This window comes from Aquila chrysaetos, chromosome 4 (genome assembly GCF_900496995.4).
Source record: "Aquila chrysaetos chrysaetos chromosome 4, bAquChr1.4, whole genome shotgun sequence".
Classification (NCBI taxonomy): domain Eukaryota; kingdom Metazoa; phylum Chordata; class Aves; order Accipitriformes; family Accipitridae; genus Aquila; species Aquila chrysaetos.
In genome coordinates this window covers 68,719,493-68,732,177 of record NC_044007.1, presented here as the reverse complement: position 1 = coordinate 68,732,177, position 12,685 = coordinate 68,719,493, and the positions used below count along the sequence as shown (strand labels likewise).

The 12,685-nt window shown below is 37.9% G+C and overlaps 1 protein-coding gene across 5 annotated transcripts in view; it reads right to left on the bottom strand.

Annotated features, from left to right (window-relative positions):
• Positions 1-619: 619 nt before the first annotated feature.
• ANKS6 (ankyrin repeat and sterile alpha motif domain containing 6) overlaps positions 620-12,685 on the bottom strand; it is a 46,822-nt gene continuing 34,756 nt past the window's right edge. Inside the window, exons 13-18 of one of the 5 annotated variants that reach the window (XR_003922986.1) lie at positions 12,503-12,619; positions 10,515-10,582; positions 9,062-9,178; positions 8,001-8,097; positions 4,834-4,901; positions 620-1,396 (exon numbers count right to left, since the gene is read on the bottom strand). Coding sequence is in view for 2 of the 5 variants with exons in the window: in XM_030011436.2 (XP_029867296.1) it covers positions 1,347-1,396; positions 8,001-8,097; positions 9,062-9,178; positions 10,515-10,582; positions 12,503-12,619 (449 nt within the window). In the remaining 3 variants the exon portion in view is untranslated. Of the gene's footprint in view, positions 1,397-4,833; positions 4,902-8,000; positions 8,098-9,061; positions 9,179-10,514; positions 10,583-12,502; positions 12,620-12,685 lie in introns of those variants that run through there. The other 4 variants (XM_030011436.2, XM_030011437.1, XR_003922987.1 and 1 more) reach the window with 4 other exon arrangements.

The window sequence follows — 12,685 nt, the reverse complement described above, 5'->3', positions numbered from 1 at the left end:
ACCTGTGTTCAAGGTCAGCTCTGATACAGCACAGCTGCATAACCTGGTGCAGCTCAGCTGCCCTGCTGTTTGCCTTCAGCAACTTGGAGCAGTACCTCAGATGGCCAAACCCATGAAGCCGTCACAGAACCAGCTCACACAACCAGAGGCACCAGAGGGACAGCAGGGGCATCACAGCTTTCACTGGTGCTGTTATCTCTATCACTACACCCACTTCTATTCCTATTTTTGCTAAACTCCACTAAAACCAGTACAGTGAGGAGGGTGGAAAAATGTAAAATCTTTAGTTCTGTACAAAAGTAATTACTTGAGATCACTCCTCTGCATTGGAGCTCCAAGAGCTTCTTGACTTTACCTACATTAGTACTCCTGGATGCACTGAATTTAGCCAGTGATAAAGTTATGTATTTGTGAGTCCTCAGAAAGATAGATACAGTGTCAGAGGCTTCTGCTGACTTGTATTTTAACTGCTCAACAAAAATTTGTATTTACTAAGCAGAAAATTATTTCCACTCATAATTACTATAACTAGTCTTTTCAAAATTATTACACAAATCAAGTTACAAAAATGTGGTTTAAGGATCTGCTAGTGTTACTGTTCAAAAAAACCCAGCCAGTATCAGTTAAATGGTTTTATTCTCAAAACAACCAATCGGCAATATAAAATATTTTAACACTATTTCTGTTTAAATATTGGTGACAGATTATGCATTTCCTTAAATAAAGTGCTTTTTTTACAAATAAGTATTTCATATTTACTTTTACTGCTGTTCTAACCTCTTAATATTGAATAGATAAAGTGTATTTTGGTTAATGAAGAATGCAGCATTACTTTTCCTTTATATTCCTTCTCATGAAACCATTACATTTTCAATTTGGACTCTTTTTATCTGTATCCAGTCGAGAGGCATAGTCAGGTTACATACTTCTCCATGTAGAAGCTCTCATAATTCATGGTGTTTTTCATGCCTTCTTCCATGCTTTTGTGTTCTTGACTGTGCTCATGTAAGCCTCCTATGGGTTCTTCATCCATGGGCAAGAGTAGAATGAAAATATGATTCTTCTTATATGGTCACTCATTCTTCCAGATCTTCTGACTTTGTTCTTCTCAAATCCAGACCACTGATGCCTTGAACAATTCAACACTTAGGCTGAACTATAAAAGCAATCTCTTTATTATTTTCTTGATTCTTTGTGGGATTCAAATTTTTAGCACATTATTGGAGAAAGTCCTATACAGGTGTAGTTAGGACTAACTTTTCAAATTTTCATTTGTATACTTGGATTCACTCAGCCAGATGCCAAACTTCACCATAAGAAAAAAACCCAATCTTTTTTTCCAGTAGCTACCTTTTAGGAGAAACAGCTTCTTGTGGTTTTATAGAGCAGCCAGGTGCTGTAAATAAAAAAAAAAAAAAAAAAAAAAAAAAAAAAAAAAAAAAAAAAAGTGAAAACTGCAACCAGCAAGACTTACAGCTTTAAAGAAGACAGAGTAATTCCACAACTACTAGAAACAGGCCCACATCTCCCAGTATCATTGTTATACCAGACTCCAACAATTTGACCCTGTAACTAATTTTACCCATCTTAAGCCCTCTCCTGTATGGAGAAGGTATGAAAAGTCAAAGTCACATGTGAAAATGTCATCTACTGCCACAAACCTTTCCAGTATCTCTCTTTTCTCAAAGTGTACCTTTCCAGCAAGTGGCTACCTGAATTCTGTATGATTTTTATTTGCAAGTCTATACTGGTTTTGCTCCTATTTTTACTTCTTACTCTACAACCTCTCTAACACCTCCTCTGGATAATTTCCATTTAATATTTTTTACTCTGAATACGAAAGTGGAAAATAATAAATACACGAACAACTCCCCACTCTCTTCCACTTTATTCTGTCACATCTTTTAAAATACCTATATATATATATATCTGCAGATACATATGTGTAAGTATGTATCAATATGCAACATACTATCATATGTAAAGAGAAACTGGAAGACCAGAATTTCTGCAAATAATTATATATTGAATGGCATCATACTCTTTTTTCATCATAGGCATAGTTACTCTTCATTTAACTTGTATCTGGAGAATACTCAGTTTATCCTTTTGATACCTAAATCCTCCCTTTGTTCAGTGCCCCTGCTAGATGTTGGAGTGTTCTTTTTCTTCTCACCTTTTATAAGAGAAGTGTTATGTTTAGGTGGGGGAGAGCAGCTGGATATCTATACCAAGTGATGAGGCTCATGTTTTTCTTTCGAGCATTTTAATAAACTCGATATTAGAATGTAAACTAAGCTAACTGGCAGTTAGCTTTACCTCCAACAAATCTCTGTTAATTTTTTTTTTTTTTCATAATAAGGTTAAGAAATGCCCTAGGAGAAAAAGAAGATTGCATCCTTCAGACTATAAACCTTGGATGCTCTCTTGCTTTTTTCATGTCATTTTTGTAGAAATGGCAAATTCTGTTACAAACCCCAGACCTGGCCAAGGGAACTCCAGGAACTGCTTCTATTTTTTATCACAGATCTAAAATGTACACTTCTTTACATATGTATTATCTAGCATATGGGATTTTATTTCTTTCTACTCTTCTGAAAAAAAGAATTCCAGTTGGCTTGCTCCTTTTTTCCACAGAATTCACATCAACTTTTTTCAGCTTTGTGTTTCTGATTTGGCAAGTCTGTGTTGAGATGCAGCTCTCTCCTTTGGTGTCATTTCTTTCAATTAACCTGCACACCAATGCCAGATCTGTTCAACTCCTTAATTATCCACTTGATGACTGCAAGAATCTTGACACCCACCCACCCTCCCTGCAAAGAACCCAACTCTAAACAATTAGTCCTGGCAATTAGGCATTCAAAAAGTCTGACTTTCTTTTTTACCAGAATCACATAAGCAAAAAGGTCACCTCAAACTACAAGCATAAACATTTCCTGGGGTGATACAATTTCTTAAATCCAGTTTCCTCAGAAATCTGGACTTCATGCCGCCACTTGCTGTTTCATTGGAGTCCAGACAAAGGAGGAGCGTTTTGCTCCTCAGAGCAGTCATCTTGCCTCATGCCTCCATGGGCTGGTCATCTGCTCTAAATTTAAATGGTGAAGTAGCAAGCTAATTCTGTGTTTGTTTGATACAGTTCACTGGAGTATAAAGAAGCAGTATCTTCCTAGTAGTTTCTCTTACCAAGGACAGGGTGATCGGCATACATTCGCAATTTTCCGAGCCATAATTTTTTCCCTTGAAAACTACCAAAGTGTCAAAAAACCCTGTAACATTCACTCCAGGAATGAATTAATTTTGGCAGAATTTTCTGGAGGTCACCAGTTCATTTCCATTACAAAAAGAGACAGAGGCAACACTCTCCATGCAAGTACTGTTTGCCTCTTCACAACAGGGACAAGAACTATGGATGCCCCCAAACCTAATGGCTTACGGGTCCAGTAACCACTGAATTATTTATACTACAGTTAGGGCAGTCATCTGCCTTATGCAGTTCAGGCAAGGACTGGAATATGGAGCTCCCACAGCCTAACCTAGTATCACTGGTGTGGGGTGGGGAAGAAGTGGTCTCAGTACCCTTCTGACAGAAAACAAATGTATGTCAAAGCCTGTTGTTTTCTGCAAAGTGGAATCATCTCACCTGCAGCCCCAGGGATGACACAGCAACTGACATACAAAGGAATCTTTCTCCCAACAGTGAGCTATAACTGAAATAGCTCATCTGACAAAACCCAACAAACACTCAACAACTTTTCTACGAGTTCTTGTAAAGAGTATCACAGTGAGTTCAGAAGCAATGACCTCAGCAGGAGGTGCTCAGCCAGAAGCTAGCTGAGGATACAGCAAGCCAGCAATTGATTTTGAACTGCCAAAAAAACATCAAGAAGAAACAGTAGTATCTTCCCTAAACAGGCCTGTTGTGTGAAAGTAGTTATAACATCAGTCCTCTACTTCTGATGGTCTTGCTTTTACTTTTTCTGCCTCTCGTTGTTTTCCTTCTAGTGCATTCCTTGAAAGTGTAAATGTAGCTAATCACTGCAGTTCTCTTTTCCATTCTAGAAACACTCATCTAGATGCTTTTCTATTTCTGTTGCCTGCCATCTCATACCAGGTTTGACAAGCAGCAACAGCTCCTGACCCAGTGGCAGCAGGGGAGAGACTGAGCCTGGGCAGTTTGGATTAGGGCATCTTGGGGGGAACTGAAGCTAAGCTAGCACTGGAGCTGTGGATGGAGAGGGTGTAGAAGCTGTAGACATTTGGAGGCTTGGTGATGGTAGCCTACAGACCTCCCACAATTATAAGCTACATTTCCAGAAAGTGAGGATTTAGTTTCTTTTCCCCTGCTTTTTCATTTCTGAGTCTTATGGATATATTCAGATCGTATTTCATTATCATCTTTACACCCCTACAGGCTGGAAACTTCATAAAAGCAGAGCTACACTGGCAGCCACTCCATTTTAGGTACCAAGCTTTTAAAATTACTCAAATTACTCAAAATATTGAGGAAATCACAGTGACAGGTGCAAAAACAGTGATACTGACACATCTGGAAGAGCAAGATGTTTTTATCATCCTGTGAGCTACATCTAGCTTTCTAAAAAGTCAAATCATGAAGTGGCTTTCTTGCTAATGGTGTCCGGACAGGCTCCTAGGAAGAGCTGTAGAGAAATCAGTGGTTGTGGACCATGCAAAAAGCATAAAAGTTCCACATATTACTTTTCAAACACATCACAGGAGGCAGCCAGTTACAGATGCCATGATGCCAATCAATGATTAGACTCTAACAAGCTAGAGAAGTAAGTTCACATCAGAAAAACTAAATGTATTCACCATGGAAAAGCTTGGGAAGGTTCCCATTTCAGAAGCCTTCTTTATGTGGGAGTCCAAGGTATCTTAACCTGAAGTATTGGTAAAAAAGGTTATGAAAAAAATACACAAAGCAAATAATAACAAATTGCTAAGCCAGATGTTCTAGAGGATCACAAGGTTTAAGCAACTGAACCGCTGAGTACAAAGCACAGGTTCTTAGTTAAATTGACATGTAAGTGGGAAGTGATAAAAACGATGCTAATTTTTTTATGGTTCAAGAGGAGATCCAGAGAAACACAGACCAGTGAGATGGCCAGTAGCAACAGGCAGATTAGCATAAACTATAACAAAGACTGAAATTTTGTGAAAAACAATCAAAAAGGGATTTGCAAAGCCTTGCCTCACCAACCTACTGGAATTCCTTGAAGGTGCCAACAGTCTTGTAGATAAAAGAAGTCCACTTGATGCCTGGATTTTTACAAGGCATTTCACAAGGTTGAAGTCTGGCTCTTAAGACAATAAGGAACCCACAGGGTGAGAAGAAAATTTCTTGTGTGGATAAATAATCAGTTAGGAAGGCAGAGGACAGAAGGTGGGCGTAAACAGTCATTTTTTCCATAGTAGAGATTCACCACTAGCATTTCATAGGGATCTGCATGAAGGCTCAGGTTTTTCAATATATGATTTCAAAAGGGCATATAGAGTGAAGTGACAAACTTTCCTAAGTTATCCATGTAAATAAAAAGAAAGGCAAACAGAAGACTGGCAAAAGGACTTCATGAGACATCAGTGCCCAAACAGTAAGAGGGCAGAAAAAATTTGATGAAGATAAACATGAAGTATTATGAAGGAAGGCATATGGAAAAAGTGATGTATGAGTGGTTCTATAAAATGATAGGCTCTGAGCTTGAACTCAGTAGATAAGCTGGGTTATAAGAGGTAGTTCCAATTAATACAAATTCGGCCTTCAGTTATAGCCAAAAAAGCAGAGTACTAGAAATAACTAGGAAAGGGCAAGAGAACTGAAAATAGAGAACACAACTAAAAACCAAACATCACTCTGTCGTGTAAGTCCATGGTATGCCTACATCTTGAAAATTGTATGCTAGGCTGGTATGTCCAAGTCTGAAAGGATATAGTAGAAAAGGAAAAGAGATCAGAAAAACTATGGTATAGGGAATGATTAAACAGCTTGTAAGTCTTCCGTCTGGAAAAAAACATGACTGAGGAAGAGTATCACAGGTATCTGTAAAATCGTCAGTGGCATGGAGGCAGTGAAAAGGGAACAATTGTCCACTGTATCTTCTGATCCAGTAGGATGAAGCAAAAGAAGTCAGGACATGGCAAGTTCACAGTAAATGAAAGCAAGCAGCTCTTCACACCAATGTCAAACGAGACCAGATGAAAAAGCTGAACACAACTGTATGGACCTTGGATCTGACTCGGTGCAGCTGCTCTTATGCTCTAAAATACTACACATTCCTGGAAAGTACTTCAAGTTCCAGAGACTGCATGGGGTCCCACTGCTACTTTTTACAATGAAAAGCAGCTTACCTGTTGCAGAAACTTCTTTTATCTACATGTTCTCTTCCTCTTCCTTCTCTGTTAGTGCTTCTGTTCCTGTTTTACAGCCAAATCTATTTCATGGAGCCCTCAAACACAAAACCCCAAAAGCTGGATCTGATGGCAGCCTCCTTGCAGCATCTTGTCAACTGGTCAGCAGGAGCAACTGTTGCCTCCATCCTTACAAAAGGATGTTCTCACTAACTCTGTGCCACCATTACTGTCTTTTGCTGTCTTCAAGACACTTTTAAGCTCAGTGGTTAGGCTCAGCAAGTTGCTTGGAGACACACTGCACTTGTACGCTTCTTCAGTTCTTGAGTAATTCCAGTTCATTGCACCATGTTATCAAATCCCAAAGAGCAGCTTCTGCTCCCCTAGTAGTAGCCCCTACAGAAGAGGCTTCTCAAGCCTGGGATGTTATCAAGAGACATCCAGAAGTTCCCACACATGCTGCCGACTCTGAGAATGGGAATTAAGCTGCACAATGCATACAGTGACACCTGATAGTGGTTTTCAGCCAAGCAGACTATATAGAATACAGAAAGTAGCCCACACTAACTACCCCAGCAATGCCGCGTCTTCCCCAAGGCAGCAGTAGGACTACAGTTAGCACCTGCTTTCACATATCTAATGATATTCAGCTGACTGAGATTGGAACAACTGGGACTTGCTCATTATTAAGGCCTCCTAAAGCACACAATACCTGAAACATTATTTAACATAACCACTAAACAAATGAAATGATTTTATGAGTGGATGCAAGCAGCAAAACAAGCAACTGAAGGAGCGTAAGAGACACTTTAACATGGTGAATTTCTCAAGGCCATTCAATGGCTTTCGTGTTGCTCCTAAAACATGGATCCAGAAATACACATATTAATAGGTTTTGCCCCATTCCTTAACCTTGAGTAACAGATGCATATCTGCCTTTGGCTCAGGTAGCTGGCAGGACAGAGATTTGCAACTTTTGTATCTAGGGGTGACTGTAGTAAATGTATTCATTTGTTACAGGTCAGCAACACCTTTCTGTACATTTTGATTATAGATAGAACATTTTAAAAGGCAGTTCCTCCAGCAATGGCTAGCAGTTAACACTGGTGGTTGGAAAAGATGTATTCCAAAAACCCCGACTATAGACAATCGTATAAAAATATTACCTATACAAAATAACTAAATGCATACATACATAAATACATAATTAACATACCTATCTCAGCCAGTATACTAAATTGTAAACCTTGAATATATTTAATCAACTTGATCACACTAAAGAAAATTGTCTCCTATAAAGTGTATGCAAAACTAAATTACATGTCATACAGAAACACACCTCCCACTGCTGTTATATGTATACATACACAGTATAACATCCATTTTCTGTGTTTAGTAACACATGACAAAAGTTTTATGCTTATTTCACATAGTACTGAAGTGTGATAAAAATCTTACAGGTATCGCTACATTTTACCTTGAAATCTTCTCTACAGTCTCAGCAAAAGACACAGACACGCATCAATCATTAACCCAGAAAGCAGTTAAGTGGCTTGTTTGACACATTCTGTCTTCCATCCAGTATTAGTTAAAAGTATCCATACATTTTTCAATTAATCTCAGGTGCTACTTACACTGGGAATGACCTGGAGGCCGTGTGTTGCTAACACTACTCTCAAACGAAGAGTGGAAGTTGTGTATAGTTTCTTGTAAAATCTGTCTCTCTCGTCCCTGTAAAAGCACAATAAAATAAAATAAGGTATTCTTAAATTTCCGTTTTAAAAATGAATTTTATAGTAAGAGTTCACCAAGAAATGTGTAAATATGTATGTCTATGCCCAGAGAGTCACAGTGTATTATGAGGAATAATAACAAATCCTTACCTCCCAGGTACATAGAAAACCTTGTAGTAATCTTTTCCTGAAACTACCAGATAACAATAGAAACATTTTCATGATTTTCTTCATAACTTTACAGCATGAAGCATCATCCATCTCCCCTAATTTTTAGCCTCATCACTTGTTGCTGTTGATCCTAACTTGGGGAAATTATCTTTATGTTTTGTTTTATCCAAGCTTCCAGTATCAGAGAGAGAATGGACCTCAAAACTAAAAAAGGAGCTGAGAAGTGTCAGCCAGCCTAATTAAAGAAATGCTCCAGTTCATAATCCCTTTGACAAGAACATTGCTTACTGTATGTCATCCTTAGCAAATTTGTCTATGTCAATATAAAATTAAAAGGCAATAAAAGTGTAAGGAATGAGAGAAGTGCTATTTACCTAATCACAGAGAAATCAAAAACTGTTAGGCAAAGCAAATCAGACCTTTCCTTTTACATTATGTTCTCTAGCTGGACTATAGTGGCCAGATGAATCTTTTTAGCATCACTGAAATCAATATTCAGTAACTGCAATATCACCAATGTTTATGTTACCAGTAGCTTCTGATACAATTTCCAATATGTTGTAAAAGAACTGTACAGTCACTGACCTATGAAAGAGTTAATGAAAGAGAATAGGGAGTACTACAAAGGAAGGTATTTTTCACTAATTAAGTACATTAAATACTTTCTTTGGAAAAAACATTCTTTTGGCTTTTCTAAGTAACATCCTCAACTGAGTTTTGAAAGATATGTTGAATTAACAATATAAGCAAACCTTGAATTAGTATACTAAGTACAGTACTTCATAATATACCTTTCCTGCATTCAGTTCAGAAATAGCTGCCAAAATTTGCTGCCTTGATCCATCGGTTTTAATACCCAGCTCTTTCAGATCACCATCAGTAAGTGTAAGGAAGGCTTCCATATCCACCTGCATATGGGGGGGGGGGGCAGGGGGGAAGAGGAAAAAAAGACAAGACAAATTTACCTAGGCAAAGATTCACTATTACAGGTTAAAAGTATTTGGGTTTTGTTGGTTTTTTTCAATTGTATAGACTTACTGTAAATATTGCGCACACAAAAATTTTTAATGAATTACCAGCACTGAATGGCACCCACTTTACCACTCTGTTGTCAGGTTTTAAAACTGCTGTTAATAATTCAATTAATGATGATAGTATATTTAAAATATAATGGATTTTTCTTTTTTTTTTTCCAGACAAGCTCTATCAATACAAAATATATACTGTCCACAAAAATTCCTCTACTTACAGTAGTAGTTACTTGAATAAGCCTAAGATTTCACTCTTTTCTTTTCTTCTCCCTCCCCCCACCGAAGTATTTTTGGAATTTAAGAATATTTTGTGTGCTTTTCCAGTGCCTCCTGAAGAAAACCTAGGGTTTGTTCATATATCAGTTTTTATTACATCATCACATCTGTAAGGCTGTGGTAAGAACAAACATCTAGAAGTTTTCATACTGATATAACCTTCACACACAGAGCATATTAATTTCTACAAAATCCTCCCTTCCCTATCATGTAGGGGAACAATGATAAGCCCAGTGTATTGTGATGGAGCTAAATAATCTGTGTTTGTGGTGCTGAATTCTGAACTCTGCAGCAGTGTCGATTTATTTTATGTCCATTCACTACCCTCTGCCTTTGGCCAAACAAATGCACAATTATTGTTCACATCTGATACTGTCTTAAACATTGTAATGAATTATTTTTACTTATTTTCAGCAATGTTTCCTTTCATTGCATCCTTCAGGCAAGTCATTGTCACAGGCCTCATCTACAATGATGCTTAGGTTCCCCAATTTAATTCTCCTGTTGCTTATTCATAGCAGATAAAGAAAAGAAAGCAGCCATCTCGGTGACTCACACTCTGCTGTTCTCCATCTGCAAATGAGGTTCCAGCTGTGATTCCAGGGGTGATACAGTATGTCCTATAAGCTGTTCAGTCACATTGGATATAGACATATATAGAAAAAGCAGAGTGTAAAAACAGAGAGAGGAAAAAAAAAAAAGTCTGAAGCACCTATCTGTATCAAAATTGTAGGTTCAGTGTAAAAAGCACTGATATTTGCAGTACCCTGGAGAATGCCATGAATACTGCTTGGTCTGTGTTTCAAGGTCCTCTCTGCAACCTGAAATGGTTCTAAAACTTCAAATTTGAGATTCTGGATCACAATTCTGATGCAATGTGTGTTGCGCCCTACTTTTAAAAAAGATTTGGTTTTTACTGTTTTAGAAAAAGACATACCTCTTGTTCCTCAAAAATAGGCTGATATTTCTCAAGTGACAATTTTTTAAGGATGCCAGTCAGCTCATCTGTAATAATAGAAAAGAAAAACAAGAAAACCCCCTTGGATCAGGAAATATTTTAGCGATCTCTGCACTGTTAACAGCTGAAAATGTATATTAAAACATATATTCCACACAGTGATATATGATAACAAAAAACCAACCACATTTACTCTGCATCAGAAATTAAAATATTGGCTTATTGGGTTTTCACCTACTTCTGTATACTGTAATTCTATCTTACCTTGCTAGGATAAGATCCTTCTGTTGTATTGCCCTTTCTTCCTCATTAAAGGGTCTTAAAAAACCAAACCCCTAAGTACAACTTAGGCACTTCAATGCCTAAAACACAGGTGCTTGGCCCCAGATGGCTGACCCAGATCATGCAGGTTAGACAGCAAAACTCCTCAAGCAGGCAATGAACTGAATGGCATATTTCCATGTCACGATCCAGGAAGACAAAGTGTAGAGCAAGCAACCACCCAGTTGCTCATTCAAAACACTGCTACAACAAGGGTATATCTGAACCCCTTCTCCTTAAGTGCCTGACATCCAGGCATCTTGAACACAGACAGCTGAAGTTCGGCTAAGATGAAACCTGGGCAGAATTTAAGTTTCATAAGCTTACCTTCCAAGACTAAGGGCACTGGATATTGGGTTTCCTCTCAAAGTCTAAAGAAATTAAAAGTTGGAGGACCTGATAGTGACTCTTCCCACATATTTAAAATATGATTAGCCAGTTAAAAAGCATAAGTTCAGTTTTAGAATAACCCACCATTACCTCTCAATTACACACTACCTCTCTGAACTACAGATTCTGTTTATTTTTATTGCTTTGCTGTCACAACTAACTAATTATTTTTTTTTCCCCAGAAATACCAAAGTGGTCAGTTAAACTAAGGAGTCAAAGTCAAAACGAAGAACATGAATGATTACAGTACACAACCAAACTATATTTAATATTCCCCATATAAACTCACTTTCATTGTAAATACATCACCATTCCATTCCCAAATATACTTTGGTTTTATTTCACTTTTTCTTTTGACGATCACTTTTCTTTCATCGTCAGTAGAAACATGAAAAAGAACCTCACTCTCTAAGCTTCTCAGAAGACATCAAGGATGTTGAGATGTGAAGTTCTTGAGAACTTTTCTGTGCACCATTCTGGAAGCCTCCTTCTTTACATAGAAGAGCCCACAGAAAACTGAAGTGAAAAAATCTAGTTGAGTCTTATTTTCTGCTAGGGTTTTGGTTTTTTACCTCAAAGCCAACTAATTTGGTATGCTTAACATGATTTGTGAAGGTTGGCATGGTTTCAAGCTAAAAGCTTTAGTACCCTAACTGAGGTTAATCCATGGGAAAAGGTAACCAACCAGCTTTAAAAACATAGCACGAGAACGTCTCCATGCAGTTTGATGAAAAATATCATCTTACAGAAAGAAAATAGAAGTTTCATTAGAAGCCCTTAGATATATTAACAACCTTTTTTTCTTTTAGGTTGTTAGTTATTTTTCATGACATGGGTGTCCTTAAATGATAGGTTGTGATATGGGAAGAAACCTTCAAGGTCTTGTGAGCTCAGAGCCTTGCTGTCAGAAACAACTATAACATCTAACACTTCTCACACACAGAGACAATGCTTTCAGCCGTAGGCCTTTCATGTTGTCTTTTCCTCTTTCCCTCTTCCAGTTCCAGTATTATACTTTAAGTTTGAACAAACCTGAAACCTCTCAGTTTTACAACTCTTGCATGTTGTAATGCAAAACTAATACATGCTTTCTCCTTTGCTTTTTCAGTAAGTCCTTCTTTTGCTCTACTCGTATCTTGTCTCCTTACCTACATCCCTGGAGAAAGCAAAGGTTCTCGGAGCTCTTACTCCTCCTGCCACGTTAATCCTATTTAGCACCTCTTTTGTACTACTCTATAGTAGCAAGGTAAGATTACCTTTCTCCAAGTTTTCAGAGCCTCCTTTTACTCTCACATGGTTTCGTCTTTCATGATTCTCTACGTCACTGGTTCTCAGAATAGGGACAAGCTGTTGATGGTCCACCACGTGGTTGCCTAAAAAGAAACCATGCACACCTCTGAACCCTGCTGTGTACTATTCCTTCACAGTAATATTCAATG